At 46.2% G+C, this 20,296-nt stretch overlaps 1 protein-coding gene across 1 annotated transcript in view; it reads right to left on the bottom strand.

Annotated features, from left to right (window-relative positions):
* Positions 1-20,296, bottom strand: part of LOC141996252 (uncharacterized) — a 73,895-nt gene that overhangs the window by 38,934 nt on the left and 14,665 nt on the right. Inside the window, exons 2-4 of the mRNA XM_074968221.1 lie at positions 19,341-19,423; positions 17,656-17,782; positions 9,821-9,823 (exon numbers count right to left, since the gene is read on the bottom strand). Of these exons, the coding sequence (XP_074824322.1) occupies positions 9,821-9,823; positions 17,656-17,782; positions 19,341-19,364 (154 nt within the window). The 5' untranslated portion in view covers positions 19,365-19,423. The remainder of the gene's footprint in view (positions 1-9,820; positions 9,824-17,655; positions 17,783-19,340; positions 19,424-20,296) is intronic.

The raw sequence follows: 20,296 nt of genomic DNA, 5'->3' as shown, positions 1-20,296 counted from the left end.
GGGCAAGAGATGGGAAACCAGATATGCTAACCATTAGGACACCTACCCTCCCTGAACAAACTTTAATATTATGAATTTTACCTGCATATTTGAACTAGCCCTTGAAAGCATGAAAATGTCACTGAGTATTACACTGAGATAGGCCAGATTGTATCGGCCCATAGAATATTCACACACCTTTGTATCAGTGTGTCATGTATTTGTGTGTTCCTGGCTGGTGGGTAGGGAATAGGTTTCCTGTGGAATTTGCTATCAGCAGGGAGTCATTAATGCCAAATTCCAAGGCTGATTATGCAGATATCCAGTGTTTGAGGCTTTGTCCCCCTTCAGTAAGAGCAGTGACTGGTGTTACCTGTTCAAGGAGACTGGGGAACAAACACAGATTTAGGGGCATAAAAGGCTGTTTGAGCTGACGGAGGGGGTGTCCTTGAGTACATCTACACTGCAGAAATAAAATCTGACAGGGAGCCTGGGTCTGTAGACTCGGGCTCGCAGGGCTCACATTACAGCACTAAAAACAGCCGTGTACTTTCCTGCTCAGGCTGGAGCTCAGGATCTGAATCCTGGGGCGGCATGTAGGTCTCAGAGCCTGAGCTTCAGCCAGAGCTGGACCACCAGTATGGCTATTTTAGCACCGCACCATGAACCCCATGAGCCCGAGTCTGTAGATCCAAGCTCAGAGGCTTCCTGCTATGTGTATTATTTTGCCGCGTAGACATACCCACTGTCTTTCTGGATCCTCTTTAACGACCCATTCATACCAACCCAGCCGCTTCATGTTTCCTCCTATGCTGCTTGAGCAGTTTTTTAACCCTTTTGCACCCCCTGGCTAGTAATCCCTAGGCAAGTAGGTCACTGCTGTGCATATAATTCATAAAAATTATACAGAAAATTCTCACTTCATCACGTCTCTTCCTCCTTTCAGACAGAACTAAGCAGGGTCACTTTAACTGATGACCTCAAGAATCCCAGAATTGTTATCCATAGATGCCAAAACCAATCTCTCATCCCCTTGGTAGCTGTCCTAACAGGCATGTCATAGAATCATACGATCAGAGAAACACAAGGTTAGAAGGGACCACGAAGGTCCATGATTTTTACAGTACAGTTTTCAAAAGAACACAAAAACGGCCATACTGAGTCAGACCAATGGCCCATCTAGCCCAGCATCCGGTCTTCCCACAGCGGTCAGTGCCTGATGCTTCACAGGGAGTGAACAGAGAAGGGCAATCTATTGAATGATCCATCCCCGGTGGTCCAGTTCCATCTTCTGGGAGTCAGAGGCTAGGCACACCCAGTGCACGGAGTTGCGTCCCTGACCATCTTCGTTAACAGCCATTGATGGACTTATCCTACATAAGCTTATCTAATGCTTTTCTGAACAGCACTGATCCCAGTACAGATTCCTGAAGGACCCCGCTATTTGCCTCTCTCCACTATGAACACTGACCATTTATTCCTACCCTTTCTTTCCTACCTTTTAACCAGTTACTTATCCATGAGAGGACTTTCCCTCTTATCCCATGACTGCCTTGCTTAAGAGCCTTTGGTGAGGGATCTTTCAGAAAGCCCAAGTGCACCAAATCCACTGGCTCACCCTTGTCCAAATGTTTGTGGAATCCTCAAATAATTCTAATAGATTAGTGAGGCACGATTTCCCTTTACAAAAGTAGCGTTGACTCTTTCCTAACAAGTCACGTTAATTTATGTATTTGATAATTGTGTTCTTTCCTACAGTTTCAACCAATTTGCAGGATACTGAAGTCAGGCTTACCAGCCTGCAATTGGCAGGGTCGCCTCCGGAGGCTTTTAAAAAGAATCAGCATGACATGACCTACATGAAAGTCATTTGGTACAGAGGCGGATTTAAGTGATTGGGGTGTGGTATTCACCCCACACTAGCCTAGAAGGGGTTAGTGAGGTTGAGACAGGGCCAATTCACCAGATGGGCCACAGCTGAGGGGAACTGAATGGCCCAAGTCAGGGGTGGCCAACCGGTGGCTCCTGCCAGGAGCCAACTCTGGGGAAAAAATGGGGGGTGCTCAGCACCCTCTGGCAGCCCTCCGCCCCTCCCCCAGCGCCTCCCGCCTGCCGGCGCCACGCCCCCATCAGCTCCTGCCCCACCGCCGCGATCAGCTGTTTTGCGGCGTTGAGGCGGCTCTGGGGAGGGAGGGAGGCTGTGTGCCGTGTCCTCGCTCCTCCCCCTCCTCCCCAGAGCCGCCACAAGACCGCGAAACAGCTGATAGCGGCAGGCGGGAGCCCCTGGGGGAGGGTGGAGTGAGAACCCAGTGCACAGCCTCCCCCCTCCCTTGCCGCCTCCTCCGTCCCCTTGCCTGCTGCCCATGTTTCGCACCAGGAGGCTCTGGGAGAGAGAGTGGGAGGAGCAAGGACACAGCTCACTGAGAGAGGGGGCAGGAAGAGGCAGGGTGGGGACTTGGTGAAAGGGGTGGAGTGGGAGGTGGGGCCTGGGGCAGAGCCAGGTGTCCAGCAACCCCTGGCTGGAGCCTGTGTCTCCTTCAGTAAAGTACACAAGTGACTACTAGCTGGTGTGGAAATTTTTAATCAAAATTTTTCTGACACCATCTATCAATGGAAGACAAGTGCAAACAGAAAAGAAAATACACAGATGAAAATCGAGGCTTCCAACAGGAGTGGGAGCATAAATACTTTTTTTGTTGAACGTAACGGTAAGGCCAAGTGTCTTCTTTGCCAGACGTGTGTCTCTCACTTCAAATCTTCAGACTTGCCACGTCATTTCGCTTCTAGCCATTCACATAAGGATCAAGAATTCCCAGAAGGTTCTGAACTCCACACTTTAAAACTGAAAGCTTTGAAAAAAAACACACAGATGTAGAAGACGAGTTCCTCACCCGATTTGCCAACCAATCGCAGACTGTAACGTTAACCTCCTATTATGTGGCCTGGCACATAGCCCATGCAAAGAAGCCCTACTCTGAAGGCGAGTTTATAAAAATGTGCCTCACTGATAGGACTGAAATCACATCACCAGAGAATGAGAATCTACAGAAGAAAATTTCTGGCCTGCAGCTTTCACGCCACACAGTAGAACGCAGACTCTCCGACTTGAACAGTGACATTGAATCGCAACTGCACTTGAAACTTCAGCAGTGTGAGTATTTGAGCATCGCTTTGGATGAGTCGTGCGATGTACAGGATAAACCTCAATTATCGGTATTTGTCCACACTGTGTCTGACGACTGTGTTGTAAGGGAAGAACTCCTCGATATCATGCCACTAAAGGACAGAACTTGTGGACGAAATATGAAGGAGGCACTGATGATGTTAGTTGCGAAACACTACTTCCCTTTACAGAAGCTCACTGCCATTGCAACAGACGGGGCTCCGTCCGTGTGGGGATCTGTGAATGGATTAGTAGGGCTTTGTAAGTCTGATGAGAGCCTTCCTGAATTGTGGACGTTTCACTGTATTATTCATTGTGAGCAACTGGTATCTAAAAGTCTCAAATTTGATCACGTCATGAAACCCGTCTTGCACATTGTGAATTTCATTCACGCAAATGCACCTAATCACAGACAATTTCAAAATCTAATAGAAGAACGGGATGAAGACGACTTCCCTGACTATTTGCCATTTCACTGTGCAGTTTGATGGCTCCTGAGAGGTAAAGTTATTTCCTGTTTTTTTGAGCTCCTGGAACCAGTAAAATTGTTTATAGAGGAGAAGCAAAGAATACACCCTGAGCTTACAGATCCTGGGTGGGTTCTAGACTTGGAATTTCTTGCAGACATGCTGCTGCATTTGGATAAACTAAACGTGGACTTACAAGGAAAATTCTGGTTGCTGTCTGATCTACTGCAAAGTGTATTTGCGTTCATGAACAAACTGCAGTTGTTTCACAGACAAATGCTTGAGGGAGAGCTGACACACTTTCCATCAATGTCACAACTTCCAGACAGATCAAAAGAAGATGCAGCAGAACCCCTAAAATGGCACACAACTAGATATGTGAGCATGATTAAAGATCTTAAGAACAGTTTTGAGGAACGATTTCAAGATTTGTAGCAGAAAATCAGATTTCTGATTGACCCTTTTAGTGCTGAAGCCGATTGTATGAAGCCCCCTTTAGTTCCGGACGAAGCAACATCCCAGATGGAAATAATAGAACTTTTGGAAGATGACAGATTGAAATCTGTTCAGAAGACTGAGGGGACCCGTACTTTCTGGAAATCTGTACCAAAAGGATAAATACCCCAACATCAGAGGTGCAGCCCTAAAATTGATCTTGATGTTTGCCTCAACCTATCTTTGGGAGTCTGTTTTCTCAACACTCAAACATGTGAAATCCAAGCACCGATCCGTTTTGACAGACAGTCACTTAAGAGAACTGCTGCATGAGCACAACTGAACACAAACCAACCTTCAAGGGAATTGTTGAAAGCAAAGATTGCCAGAAGCCCCACTAAGTAAAACGTTAAGACAAATTGTTATTGTCGTTAACTATACATTATAAATGCATAATAAATATACATTATCAAATTATATAATGATTTTGTGTGAAATACACACACACACACACACACACACAATCATTACATAATACTGTGGCTCCTTGGCAATGTACATTGGTAAATTCTGGCTCCTTCTCAGGCTCAGGTTGGCCACCCCTGGCCTAAGTAAACACTTGAATGATGGAGCCAGCTCAGAAGGAACAGGAGAGGCTAGGATAAAGCCAGGAAGGTGGAAGCAAAAAAGGACTGCTGTGAGGAAGCATGCAGCCATTTTCTGGACATTAGAGAGGGAGGCAAGGAAATCCTAGTGGGAGAGGGTGTAGCAAAGGCTCAAGGAGATGGCAGCATGGTTTAAGATGGTGCAGACCTTGCCTGCTGATTACAGGGTCCCTGAGCTGGAACACGGAGTAGGGGGTGAGCCCGGGTTCCCCTACGAGCCACTGGGGAAGTGGCGCTGACCAGGTAGTGGATGGGAAGACAGCCAAAGACATTGTGCATGGAGAGACTCTGATAGCTGGCAAAACATATAGTGACCTGGCTAGAGAGCCAATCCACAGAGAGAGAGAGAGAGAGAGCACCTGGACTCCCAGAGAGTGGGACAGAAAGGCAGCAGGGTGTGCAATGAGCTGCAGAAGTAAGTGTCTCCTTCTATACAACTCTCTTTTGTCAGGCCCTACTAGCCTAGGTTTTCTCCCTCTTTCCTGCTTCTCCCCCCTTGCACTTCCTCCCTGTGCTCTTCTATCCAATCTCCTCGTTACTGGGTTAATTAGCTCATTAGCTTCACTGCCCCAGTCTGGCAATCAGGAGCTCCTCTCTTAATCAGGCCCTGCCCAGGGCCTAATGGGTTAAACAATGACTAGAGCGCTGGTTCAACTGCTGATTCCCAGCTCTCTGTCACAAACTCCAAGAAAAGACTCTGAACAGGGAATCCCTCAGGCCTGAGCTGAAATCAGTGAAACACCCGGATTCTGAAGAGACAAAAGCCTGGGACTCTGTAAGAGAAGAACGGCCACAAGGTGTTATCCATTACAGAGGTGACATTGCCAGTGTGAGTGGCTCATGAAAAGCGGATCCCAGTTCTCTGCACTGGACAAGTGCGGTAAGGCCTGACCAGTGGGGGAGGAATACATTTTTGTTCGACTGGAGCAGATCTGGGTAATAAGTGTAGGCTCTAGATCAGGGGTTGGCAACCTTTCAGAAGTGGTGGGCCGAGTCTTCATTTATTCACTCTAATTTAAGGTTTCGTGTGCCAGTAATACAGTTTAACATTTTTAGGTCTCTTTCTATAAGTCTATAATATATAACTAAACTATTGTCATATGTAAAGTAAATAAGATTTTTAAAATGTTTAAGAAGCTTCATTTAAAATTAAATTAAAATGCAGAGCCCCCCGGACCGGTGGCCAGGACCCAGGCAGTGTGAGTGCTACCGAAAATCAGCTCGTGTGCCGCCTTTGGCATACGTGCCATAGGTTGCCTACCCCTGCTCTAGATTGAGGTTTATATTTTTCTTTCATCCAGAACCTTGTGTTTCCAATCCCCTTACTTGCCTTTGTTTTGGATCTTTGCCTTAAGCCGAGTTAAATACAATTCTAGTTGGTTTATTATAGCCACAACCAAGTGCCTGACACTAAAGAGTGTGTTAAGCTGGGGGGCGGGGGGCTGGTGACCCCAGCGTGCACTGCTTCCCACCGAGGCAGCAGATCGCTGTACAGAGCGGATGCCCAGACAAGACAAGAGACTGGGCACTTCAGTGTAACAAGGTGGGGTGCGCTAACTGCTAGCTTGCAGAGGGAACATGTGGGGCTTGTGGAGCAGAGCGGTGTGCGTGTGCTCCCTGCAGGTTTGGGAGGACTTCCCCCAGTGGGCACAGCCAAGACTCTCTCACCCTGTGCACAGCTGGTAGTGATTCACCCTAGACACCTCAGGTAACCCCAACAGCGTCACAGTGAGATCCTGGAGAACCCCCTCCAAGCTAGCCCCTGGCTCCTTCCTGTGTCTGCACAGGGACATCAGTGGGGTTTTTACCACACGGGGTTTAACAAGGGGTCTCTCATTCCCAGCATCTCTCCACCCAAGCAATGTCCCCCCAGTAACCACCTTCCACTCCTGCTGGGGAGGACGAGTCCGAGCACACCAGACATGTGCACAGTGCCTGGGGCGGGAGCTCATCCTCCAGCTCACCCTCTGGCCCAGAGGAGATGGCTGTGTGACTGCTTTCCTCCAGAAGTTCGGTCACATAGCTCAGTAGATGAGGCTCAGCTACAGGAAGTCGTCTTGGCTGGACACAGGATGGGTGAGCCCCTCAGCCCCAGACACACCCCATCTTCTCCAGCCTTGAGCAGCGCACCTGTTTATGCTTGGTTTTCCTGCAGATGCCACATGTCAGGTCTTTGGGATCCCTTGGGGCTGGTCTACCTGCATTGCCCGTCACCCCTTGTTTCAATTTACTTGAATCCCACTTTTGGGGTGCCCTTGTGGGACCCCCCCCTTTTGGGTCCCCAACTTGGTCCAGTTACCCTTTGGTTTTTCTCACTATAAGTCCTACTGTCCACAAACTCATCTGCCAACTGGAATGTGCTACACCGATCTTCAGGCTTCTTGTCCACTAACCACATTAGAAGCTCATGGAGACATCTCACAGAGTTGCTCTAACCTCACCAGGTCATATAAACTTTCCAGCATAGTGGCACCTGCACCTTTACCCACTTTGCAGATATTTCACCACCAGGACGGTAGTTTCTATATACAGCAGGGGTCGGCAACCTTTCAGAAGTGGTGTCCCGAGTCTTCATTTATTCCCTCCAATTTAAGGTTGTGTGTGCCAGTAATACATTTTAACGTTTTTAGGTCTCTTTCTATAAGTCTATAGTATATAACTAAACTATTGTTGTATGTAAAGTAAATAAGGTTTTTAAAATGTTTAAGAAGCTTCATTTAAAATTAAATTAAAATGCAAAGCCCCCCGGACAGGTGGCCAGGACCCGGGCAGCATGAGTGCCACTGAAAATCAGCTCGTGTGCCGCCTTTGGCATGCGTTCCATAGGTTGCCTATCCCTGATATACAATTAACCCTTATATAATGCACGTTTATACAACACGTTTTTGACATAAGGTGGGGGGTTTTTTTATGTTGCACGCATTATTTTTATATAGCGCACGCCCTGGGAGGGAGTTTGGGCATGGGAGGGTACTCGGGGTGCTAGATCTGGGGGGCGCTTGCCTGGGGCGGCTCCCCATGCCTGCTGTTCCTGGCGGAGGCATGGCCAGGGGGCTCTGCACACTGCCTCTGCCTGCAGCCAACACTCAGGGAGGGATGGGGGCAGCGCACAAAGCCACCTAGCCACATCTCCGCCAGGAACAGCGGGCACAGGGAGCCACCTGAAGTGAGCACCCCCGGATCTGGCACCCCAAGCCCCCTCCTGCACCCCAACCCCCTGCCCTGAGCACCCTCCAACATGTACAACAATGTCATGTCTGGGAACCTAACCCTGTTTTTCCCATTTATTCTTCCGTTTATAGAACGTGTTTTTATAGAACACGCAGTTTTCCAGGAACATAACTACTGCGTTCTATAAGGATTTACTGTACATCATACCCTGGGTCTTTGCATATCCCAAAACCTGTTCGTATAAACCACAGGTATCAAATCAATCTTAAGCAGTAGAGCCCCGCTGAACTGTTCATAGTCCCAAGTATCAACTCCACCCACCTGGCTATATATCTCTATCAGTTTGGCACTGAATCAGAGGTAAGACAGCAGAGTCGGCCCACAGGATCAACCTGGTTCCAATCACAAGCTTTCTCAAAGGCAGTGAGGTAAGCACCTATAGCCGCCTCTCATTAAACTAGGCCAACCATTTGGCATCTAGGCTGCTAGGGACCTGGCTTCCCGTGATCCCTCCCCACTTTCCCCTTATGGGACTTGCTTCTCCATACCAACTCCATGCTATCGCTGCTCTTCCTGATTTTTCCTCTGCTGCTCCTCAGGTTTCCCCTTTTTCTCTCGATCGGCTCGCTCCCTTTTGCGGTCTGCTAGTCTCTGTTCCTCCATCTGAAGTCCCTTTGCTTTCAGCTCCAACTCCCACTGCTTCAACTCTAGCAAACAGAGACCCAGATCGTCAGGAAGCCCCCCCCCCCCCCCACAGGTCCCTCTGTGGCCCTGGGACTCTCTCAAAATCCCACCTGGCTTTGGACCCTAATTCTTGATCCGATCATCCTTCTCCAGCCATGCAGTCGGCTGAGCCTTGTGTAACTTTCCAACACTGAATGCTCTCCCACCGCTCTGCTCTGTGATGCTCTTCTCAGCGAGGTGGATATACACCATTTTCTTGCTGTTTCCTTTGACTAATCTTGTTTTTACTGCTGCAAGTCACTTCTTGCAAAATCCTCCTGTTGCATTCAGAATCCCACCAGCTGCCCACAACTGTCATGGATCCTCATGCTCTGTCCTATGCCCCAGCTTTTAAACAGTCCCTAGAGGAACCCCTTCACTGTGCCAAATCCCCAAGGGGTCCCACTCTTCTCTCAGGGTAGGCCATGCAGCCTCAATGCCTCCGAGACTGAGCCTCTGGGCTCCAGCTCTCCTGCCTCACACGGTTAGCTGTGCCCAGCAAGTCCAGCTGAGATAGACTCCTGGTCAGACACTGTTAGACTCTTCAGGGATTAATACACCCAGCAAGTATCTGCAGTGACACTGCTGGATCACATTAAAGAAGTTCTGTATTAAAATCACAAATCAGTTTGATTCCCCATAGTTTAAATTCCAGGGTATTACTAATTAAGAGCTCTCTTGGTTTTTTATACTGTTTCTCTCCCTGTATGTGTCAAACTTGCAAGCTGCTAATTGTGTTAGTACATTCTAAGACAGAGTCTGTTGTCAAAGCAATTCTTTGTAACAACAACCACTCACACAGAGAGAGACTCAAAGCAATACTCTGTAACAATAGAAACAGCACCCAGAGACTCCCCGCCCTTTTGTTGTATTCATCTCGCTTTGTTAACAATTGTAATTAAAATAGAGATAGAGGATGTATGTGGATGGATGCTTGGTGCGGATAATAACTGAATGATCAGGGAGGTGCCAGCCTAAGAATCCAGTGTCCATCGGCTGAAGAAGGCGTCAAGTGGAAATAACCAGAGGACCCCTGGAGGGCAGACTGGAATCCACCCAACAGCCTCAAGAATGGGAGAACCAAAGAACAAGATAACCTCTAGCTGCAGATCTGCTGGCCTCCGGGAAGGTAGCAGGGGACCTGCTGGCCTCCAAGAAGGTAGCAGGGAAGAATAGGTTAACCAGACCTGCTGGCCTCCGGGAAGGTAGCACGGGACCTGCTGGCCTCCGGGAAGGTAGCAGGGGAAAAATGCATAGATTAAGCTATGATTTCAGAATCTAGGCTGTGTCACTTGCTAAGTAATACCAGGAGTGACAAAGAGATTGAAATATCCATGTTAAGATGTTTAAAAGAAAACAGGGTAAGCCAATACCAGAGGGAGTAATGGAGTCAGAAGGAACTCCAACCTCACCTTTTGTTAAAGAAATTACACCTTTTAAACAAGTTCTTCAAAAATTTGGGCACAGTCCTTCGACTAAACAAGCCCTAGCTGATGTCTGCACTATTTCGGACCTGGAGGGTAGATTGGCTCAGTATATCCTCATATACAAACCTTCTAGTGCTGCCAACAGAGATGCAGCAGCAATTTGGTTGTTGTGGGAGGCATGTAAGGATTCTTACCTCCGCTTGTCTTCATGTAAAGAGGAAAAGGCACAAACGGAAAAGGGAGCAGACAATTGGAAGGTGCTGACTACAAATACCCAAAGCCAGCGGAAAATGTGAAAGAGGCACTCCAGGAATGCAAAAAGAGAGTAAAAAAAGTTAACTCTGCAGAGGCTGGAGGGACACAGGTAAAGGGGGAGAAGGTCCTATGTACGGCACCCCCAGGCATAATTACAAAGAGAACAGAGAGTAAAAAAAGTTAACTCTGCAGAGGCTGGAGGGAATTAAGCAGCTAAACTTTGTGAAAATGTTAAAAAGGAAAAGTGTTAGAGAAAGAGCATTCTTGGTTTCTTTGCAGCCATTCTGAAGGGAAAATGGGCCCTTTTCCAAAGGAATGTCTGTAAATTAGCCAGGCAAAAATAAACTGATTAAAATCATTTGACTGGACAATTTAGTCAAATTTGCTAAAAGAACATAAGGGGGTTCTATTGGAACTTAACTGCCTCAAATGTATAAAGGGAATGTAAGATGTAAAAAACAGAGCAGTGTGGAAGGGATGTTAAGGAAAAGAAAATGTGTATGTATCTATCTGTGTGTGTGTAAATATGTAAAGTTCTAAGGACCAATTGGTTTTGTTTTTGTTTTAAATAATGCCACTAAAAATCCATTTGACTCTTTAATTCAAAGTTGCAAAACTGACAGTCCTTTTTCTAGACACAGGTAATTAGTGTTGTTTGGCTTTGGGATTTGGCATTTAACCCTTAAAAGGTAACTCAATGCTTTACAAAATTGAAAATGTTTTTAAGTTGTGGCTGCAGCAGGGCAGTCAAAATCAGGAGAAAAGAAATTTCTGGATTCTTTTTGTTTGGTTGGTTGGTTTTCGTTTGGTTTTGTAACAAAATAGCAGAGGACAGCTGTAGAAAAAAATAAGAAATTAAAAAAGACAGTGCCCCTCTGAAGCAACAGCAGGGGTGAGGTGCACAAAACAAAAAGAAGCAATGTTAGAAACACTGAATCTTAAAATGGCTCTGAGTAATCAGACTGTCACTTCGATAAAGGTACATGAAAACTCTGTAAGCAAAAAAAAAAAAAGAAATAGTGACACCTTATGTAAAAAAATAGATATGGATAATGTTATAGAAGTTAAACTATGGAAGGAATGTGCATTTGCCCCAGAACATGTGCAGGGTATATTGTAGAAGGGGCAAAAGAAATGTAAACATACCATGCTACTTAATTAAAATGCTATTGGGGCTCCAAAGGGAGCCCCAATAGGTTGGGATTTCTTTTTCAGATTGCTGTGTGTTTTGGAAGCAGAAGTTAAAAGTGATCAAAACTCTGGTGAAAGTTGATTGTCTCTCTTTTAAGATAGAGTCTCTGAGCTGCTGATGGCTTTAAATCCAAAAGCAGGAAGGGTCTGTGAAAATGCAAATGACCTAAATGATAAAGGAAGGAAAGAACGAGCAGCACAAAGGAGCTGCAGATAAAGGACACACCTGGTCAGCAAACAAATTGTCTAAATAAAAGGCATGGGATAACAAGAGAATTTAAATAAATTTAATGATAATAAGTACCCCTGTAACAATGTATATAGTGTGTATGATTTTTGGAAAAATCCTTTAAGGTCATATGGTAATGATGCTTCTCAGCTATTACCTGTAAATAAACTTAAAGCTTAACACAGCAGGAAAAACATTATAAACTTGGTCTGCTGTATAAGAAGGGAAACTGAGGTACCCCACCTCAGGGATTTAATGACTAAACAGTGGGATAATTTCCCCATAACCCTTAAAAGATAAAAGCCATTGAAACCTGGCCTGCCTATAGAACAAACAGAGGAATTACCCCCATATTTTCCTGTGTTTTGCCTGCAATCAGCAAGGATATTTGTAAAAGAAATATTTTAAGCAATAATCTGCCACCCAAAAAGGGGTAGAAACATGTTCTTTTTGTCTTTCAGAAAATGAGGAAAAGCTGATGCCAGCTGAAGAGCAACCCAATACCATGAATCTACTGTCACAATAGAAATTGTGTTTTGTGTTCTATGTTTTGTCTTGTTGCTAGCACTGTTGTGCGTTTAAAAAAAAATACTGCAAACCGGCAGGTAATTAAAAATAAATGAAGCTCTCTGTCCCAGCTACAGGACAGCCTGATACAAAAACAAGTACATGCCAACGTAGACTTGGTCCAAATTGGTCTGGGTAACCTAAAAGCCTGATGGAATCTTTGGCAATGGCTTAATACTACCACATGGCTTATGCATAACAAAAATTTAGAAATAGGAAACTACACAGCCATAGCTATGGGATGCACTGAAATGCAGATACTTGCCCTAGCTACTTTGGAACACAATGTTCTGGGTCATATTGGGAAATATTAAGAGTTTGATGCATTTGTTAAAACAAAGGAAGAGATCATTGTTTGACACTTATAAACATGAATGGATGCAATACGTTTCCAGTATTGTAAAACCAGACTTGTTAATGGGAGAAATTGTTGTCAAAATTGCACACCAACAGTCCCTGGAGGCAAAGGTATTGAAGGTCAGCCCACTCCCCATATTACACATGGGATCCGTCTGGCTACCCTGGACCTCGAGCCAGTGGGCTGGGGAGGGAGGGAAGCTATTGGACACTAGAGGTTGTACTGAATGGACTCCTCAAAAGTGGGTGTGCCTCACCTTGCCTGCTGCCCCAGAACCTTGTAGTAAAGATACATCACTAGGATCATGTATGTGGCATGAATTGGAATCACAAACTCAAATTGCCTCACAGTACCTTCTCTTGAATAGCCTACACAGAAAGTGACGCTGACGATTATAAATCTTAGTATCAAAAGGGGGATTATGTTGGATCATATTAAAGAAGTTCTGTATTAAAATCACAAATGAGTTTGATTCCCCATAGTTTAAATTCCAGGGTATTACTAATTAAGAGCTCTCTTGGTTTTTTATACTGTTTCTCTCCCTCTGTGTGTGAAACTTGCAAGCTGCTAATTGTGTTAGTACATTCTAAGACAGAGTCTGTTCTCAAAGCAATTCTTTGTAACAACCACCACTCACACAGAGAGAGACTCAAAGCAATACTCTGTAACAATAGAAACAGCACCCAGAGACTCCCCGCCCTTTTGTTGTATTCATCTCGCTTTGTTAACAATTGTGATTAAAATAGAGATAGAGGATGTATGTGGATGGATGCCTGGTGTGGATAATAACTGAATGATCAGGGAGGTGCCAGCCTAAGAATCCAATGTCCATCGGCTGAAGAAGGCGTCAAGTGGAAATAACCAGAGGACCCCCGGAGGGCAGACTGGAATCCACCCAACAGCCTCAAGAATGGGAGAACCAAAGAACAAGATAACATCTGGCAGCACGGAGCCGTCAGGAATGTGCTATCTGCTGACTGATTCAGCAACAGCCTGATGAAGCAATTCCCATAGACTGACACAGAAAGAAATTCCGATAAAAATGGACTCTGGAAAGTGAGAACTTTGGGGTCTGATTCTGCAAACCAACTTCCAGGAGCATCAGATGAGCATCTGACAAGGCCCTGCTCCCTCCTCATGTCCAGGCCAGCAGCTTGGCATGAGCAACTCTAAGGCTGGTAACTATGATAACACCCTTGCAGAACGTGTACGTGTACATATACGTGTGAATAAATATGAGTTTGAATGGAATGTTATAGCTATAACTAACTGCTTACTATGATTCTTTCTATATTCACAATAAATGTGGTATTTTGCCTTTTCCCCTTTAATAAGATCCTGCTGGTTTTTATTGTATTGGTATAACAACACCCGGCAGCCTTTTCAAAAACGGTAGGGTTTATTAGCCAACTGGAATGCAGGAGAGGCAAATCCTTAGGTTAGCACACAGAAGTAAAGGTTAAGACATCATAGAATCATAGAATATCAGGGTTGGAAGGGACCCCAGAAGGTCATCTAGTCCAACCCCCTGCTCGAAGCAGGACCAATTCCCAGTTAAATCATCCCAGCCAGGGCTTTGTCAAGCCTGACCTTAAAAACCTCTAAAGGAAGGAGATTCTACCACCTCCCTAGGTAACGCATTCCAGTGTTTCACCACCCTCTTAGTGAAAAAGTTTTTCCTAATATCCAATCTAAACCTCCCCCATTGCAACTTGAGACCATTACTCCTCGTTCTGTCATCTGCTACCATTGAGAACAGTCTAGAGCCATCCTCTTTGGAACCCCCTTTCAGGTAGTTGAAAGCAGCTATCAAATCCCCCCTATTTCTTCTCTTCTGCAGACTAAACAATCCCAGCTCCCTCAGCCTCTCCTCATAAGTCATGTGCTCTAGACCCCTAATCATTTTTGTTGCCCTTCGCTGGACTCTCTCCAATTTATCCACATCCTTCTTGTAGTGTGGGGCCCAAAACTGGACACAGTACTCCAGATGAGGCCTCACCAGTGTCGAATAGAGGGGAACGATCACGTCCCTCGATCTGCTGGCTATGCCCCTACTTATACATCCCAAAATGCCATTGGCCTTCTTGGCAACAAGGGCACACTGTTGACTCATATCCAGCTTCTCGTCCACTGTCACCCCTAGGTCCTTTTCCGCAGAACTGCTGCCTAGCCATTCGGTCCCATAATCCATACTGGCCAAAGCCCTTGAGCCATGCTGCTGTAGGAACCATCTTGGTGTCCTTTCCCTGTATCTGTCCCTTCGTCTTAGTTTCAGGAAAGCTCCCTGTTTCTGAGAGCCCAGTTCTTCCTGCTCCTCAAAACACACTGAGTTCACGTGCGCTCCACCTAGACAAGCTGGGTGCCTCTCATTGATAGGCGTCAAGTGTTCAGTCCTGGGGGTTACCATGGACTCTGTAAGGTCTTCCACTAATATGGGTTAGTCACGGTCAGTGCCTTCATGAGCCATTTGTATCACCCTGTGACAGCTCTTCACACTCAGAGCAGAGCAACACCAAATACAGAGGGCAGTTGAGGCGTGTACTGGAGTAACAGAAATATTGCCAAAATTCCCACATCCGTCACACACACACAGACCTTGGAGAGCTGGACATGCACAAGTAAATCCATGGGTCTGGATCAAATGCATCCAAGGGTGCTGAGGGAGCTGGCTGATGTGATTGCAGAGCCATTGGCCCTTATCTTTGAAAGTTCGTGGTGATCGGGGGAGGTCCCAGACGATTGGAAAAAAGGCAAATATAGTGGCCATATTCAAAAAAGGGAAGAAAGAGAACCTGGGGAACTACAGACGAGTCAGCCTCACTTCAGTCCCTGGCAAAATCATGGAGCAGGTCCTCAAGGAAGCCATTTTGAAGCACTTGGGAGGAAGGTGATCAGGAACAGTCAACACGGATTCACCAAGGGCAAGTTATGCCTGACCAACCTGATTGCCTTCTATGATGAGATAACTGGCACTGTGGATATGGGGAAAGCGGTGGATGTGATATATCTTGACTTTAGCAAAGCTTTTGATACGGTCTCCCACAGTATTCTTGCCAGCAAGTTAAAAAAGTATGGACTGGATGAACGGCATATAAGGTGGATAAAAAGCTGGCTAGATTGTTGGGCTCAATGGGTAGTGATCAACAGCTCAATGTCTAGTTGGCAGCCAGTATCAAGCAGAGTGTCCCAAGGGTCAATCCTGGGGCCAGTTTTGTTCAACATCTTTATTAATGATCCGGATGATGGGATGAATTGCACCCTCAGCAAGTTCGCAGATGATACTAAGCTGGGCGGAGAGGTAGATATGCTGGAGGGTAGGGATAGGGTCCAGAGTGACCTAGACAAATTGGAGGATTGGGCCAAAAGAAATCTGACGACGTTCAACAAGGACAAGTACAGAGTCCTGCACTTCGGAAGGAAGAATCCCATGCAACACTACAGGCTGGGGACCAACTGGCTAAGCAGCAGTTCTGCAGAAAAGGACCTGGGGATTACAGTGGACGAGAAGCTGGATACGAGTCAGCAGTGTGCCCTTGTTGACAAGAAGGCCAACGGCATATTGGGCTGCATTAGGAGGAGCATTGCCAACAGATCAAGGGAAGTGATTATTCCCCTCTATTCAGCACTGATGAGGCCACACCTGGAATGTTGCGTCCAGTTTTGGTCCCCCCCACTACAGAAGGGATGTGGACAAATTGGAGAGAGTCCAGTGGAGGGCAACAAAAATTATTAAGGGGCTGGGACACATGACTTACGAAGAGAGGCTGAGGGAACTGGGCTTATTTAGTCTGCAGAAGAGAAGAGTGAGGGGGGATTTGATAGCAGCCTTCAACTACCTGAAGGGGGGTTCCAAAGGGGATGGAGCTCAGCTGTTCTCAGTGGTGGCAGATGACAGAACAAGAAGCAATGGTCTCAAGTTGCAGTGGGGGAGATCTAGGCTGGATATTAGGAAACACTATTTCACTAGGAGGGTGGTGAAGCACTGGAATCGATTACCTTGGGAGGTGCTGGAATCTCCATCCTTAGAGGTTTTTAAGGCCCAGCTTGACAAATCCCTGGCTGGGATGATTTAGTTGGTGTTGGTCCTGCTTTGAGCAGGGGGTTGGACTAGATGACCTCCTGAGGTCTCTTCCAACCCTAATCTTCTTTGATTCTGTGAGAGAAAGCAAAGCACAGGGGTTGGACTTTAAGTCAGTGAATGCAATGAAGGACAAGAGGACTGCAAGCCTCCAACCTTGGTCGAAATGCAGAGGCACCTATGTCCCTGCCCACAGAGAGGTGATGGTTGGAGGCCTGGTACCTGAGAGGGCATTTCTTGAGCAGACCTCGGAGGGGGTCAAAGGTGTAGCTCCCCCAGACGTGTGACATCAGATAAGCACATTTTGGGGAATTATGGAGTCTAGTGAGTCAGATGCAGTAGGTGGGAGTATTATTAACTCCTCGTGTCTGCGGAAGGCTGGGGAATTAGACACTATAATTCAGGAGCAACAGACTCTAATTCCGCTGGAAAAGGAAAATGTAAGAAACAAGAACTGGGCCACGTGCCCTCGGAAGGGACTGGCTAAAAGATCCAAAAAGCCTGGAGGGAAAACAGACCATGGCTACTGGAGGTGGAGGAGAAAAAGACCTAGCAAGTCACAAGAACTCTCACTGCCACCCTGTGACATCATCGACAAAGTGTACATTTGTGACAGGGCAGCGGTTGTCCTCTGGGAGGGAGGAACAAAGCAAGGACTCAGGAATGGTGGCCAGGGTCGCAGTGGGTAGATATGGGGGGAGGGGTTACATGGGGGGCAGTGAGTGGTGGACGGAGGACAAGAGTTTAGTATTTGTTAAAAAAAAAAAAAAGTTAAGTAAAAATGGCCAATATCAAAAATACACATGTCCGGGGAAGGACACAAGGCAAAAAGCAGGGCATGAAAACGTGTCAAAAATTACAGGCTGATTAAAGATCTAGAGTTATTACTACTCGGGGTTCTGTAGAGATCCCACTGCTTCTAATAACAATAAAACAGGAATCCTTACCCAGTGAGGCCACAGTGGCATAGTTCTCCTGCATGACCTCCCTGTAGAGGGCTCTCTGAGCAGGGTCTAGCAGAGCCCATTCCCCCTCCGTGAAGTACACAGCCAGCTCCTCGAAGGTCACTGGCCCCTGAAAGAACAAGAGTCGCCCACTCAGTACCTGCTACCCAGTATTCACAGGAGATTAGGGCCAGTAGAATGAATGCTCTGCGAGGGACATGGTAGCAGAATCCCAGCCCTGTACCACTCAGGGCAGCCAAGAGGCATCGGGGTGAGGGAAATAGAGAGAGAGAGAGCGCGAGCGAGCGAGCGCGCGCGCGCACCCCTTGTCCCGGCCAGCACACAGAGGGAACAAGGGTCTTCACATTTATCACACACCTACTAGCCAGGGGCTGGTACAGGAGATGGAACCCCAGTAGGGTCCAGGGAGAGTCCCCTGGTAGGAATCCCAAAACCCTAACCATAAAAACACAATAGATACCAAATGGAATAAAGGGGAAGTCAACAGGAAAGAATGCAAATCAGCAGCTTCGAATTGTAGAAAATTCATAAGGGAAACAAAGGGTCAGAAGGGGAAATCTAAGGCCAATAGGACAGATTTTTTTAAAAGTATATTAAGAACATAAAGAATCCTAACAATGGTACTGGTCCATTACTATGATAGAATTATCAGTAATCATATAGAGAAGGCAAAATGTTCAATTAATACTTCTGTTCTTGTACCTGGGGAAAACTCTTTCCATTCCAATAACTCATGACGATGTTAAACAGCAGCTATTAAAGTGAGACATATTTAAAATCAGCAGGTCCAGATAACTTGCATTCAGGAGTTTTAAAAGAATTGGCTGAGGAGCCGCTGGACCATTACAGTTGATTCTCAATGGGTCTTGGAACACTGGGAAAACTCCAGAAGAATGGAAGAAAAATAGTCCTGTGTCAATGTTCAGAAGGTTTAAAAGGGATGACACAAATAGTTATAGGACTGTCCATCTGACATTGATACCAGGAAAGATAATGGAGCACCTGATAAATGTACTAATAAAGAATTAAAGAAGGGTAATACAATTAATATCAATCAACACAGGTTTAGAACCTATCAAACTAAGTGCATGTCTTTTTGGATGAGATCAGAAGTTTGGTTCATAAAGATAGTAACGTTGATGTACGATATGTAGACATCTGTAAGGCATTTGACTTGGTACAGAAAGATCTTTTGATTAAACAACCAGAAAAATTCAAAATTAACATTGCACACATGAAATAAATTAAGAAGTGGCTGATAGGTCTCAAAACATAATTGTAAGTGGAGAACCATGGTTGAGTAGGTGTGTTTCTAGTGGGGTCTCACAGGGATTAGTTCTTGGCCCTGTTCTATTTAACATTTTTATCAATGACCTGCTCCAGCACTGGGAATCTGGAAAGTTTTCCCAGTTCTGGCCAGGGGGGTTATTTCCTGTTCCACAAACAGGAGAAGTCCCACTCCCAACCCCCATGAATCTGTTCCTTGAAAGCAAGGCCCAGAGTCAACTAGCTCCAGCAGGATAGTCACACCCTGTCCCCTCCCTTTCCCCACATTGTCTATTTCCTTCCCCCCTCCTCCCACCTCCAGCAGCTCCCATCCTCCTGTATATTTACTGCCCCTCTCCCTCCCGCCAGAACCCACCAGCAACTCCCAGACTATCCCTTACCTGAGCCAGCTCCACTGATGCCATTTCCTTTCCCCTGGGAGTGTGGGATGATCTGGAGCAAAATATAGATGTTATCTTGCAGCCTGTCAGGGTGAGAAGGGCAATTGGAACGATTTCAGAGGGGGTTTTGACCATTTTACATTCTCTATTCGTTGCAGGCGTTCTCCCTGAAAACAGACATTCTAGGTTCTGCTTCACTGAGAAACACTTAGGGTACATCTACACTGCAACACAACCCATGGTTAGCCTACAGGCTACAGAGTTAACAAATTGCAGTGTATATACGTCCAGGGTCAGGATCCAGCCCCACAACCCGATTCCCATGAGTCCAAGTCAGCTGACAGGGGCATGCCACAGATGTTTTATTGCAGTGCAGACATACCCTTTGTGACTTTATTACAGCACAGACTCAGCCTCTCCCACCTGGATTAACCCTTCGGGACATGGTTAAATGCTCTCTATAATACAGTCTCTGAACCAAATGCTAGAGAAGAGCGGAATCAAAGGAGATGATTAGGAGGATTCCCCCATCACTGTCCCTGGGGCTCTGGGCAAACACCCACTCCCTCCAGGCTCCGGGCAAACTCATTCCCTCCGGGCTTAATCTTTTGCAGGTTTACAGGGTCTTTTACCAGTGAAAGAGCTTTACACAGTAATAACCTACTTAACCTCTATTTATTAACAATTACCAAAACAGAATGCACACGCTTACACATACAATGCTCACCACTCCCAATAAGACAGATGAACTTTTCTTGATGGCCAGTCAGGATCAAGTCCATCTGGGGGACTCGTTTCTGCACAGTGGCAGAGTGTTGAGGTCTGGTAGCTCTGATTGGGCTGTGCTCTGGAGTTGGTTCCCAAAGAACTCCCTTTTGGACCCCAGTTTATTAAGGCTGGCGGGAATGGGTGCCTAAATTGACAGGGTTACTCCTGACGCCTAGGAACAGGGTATG

This window comes from Natator depressus, chromosome 11 (genome assembly GCF_965152275.1).
Source record: "Natator depressus isolate rNatDep1 chromosome 11, rNatDep2.hap1, whole genome shotgun sequence".
Taxonomy (NCBI): domain Eukaryota; kingdom Metazoa; phylum Chordata; order Testudines; family Cheloniidae; genus Natator; species Natator depressus.
This window is presented reverse-complemented; position numbering and strand designations above follow the sequence as displayed.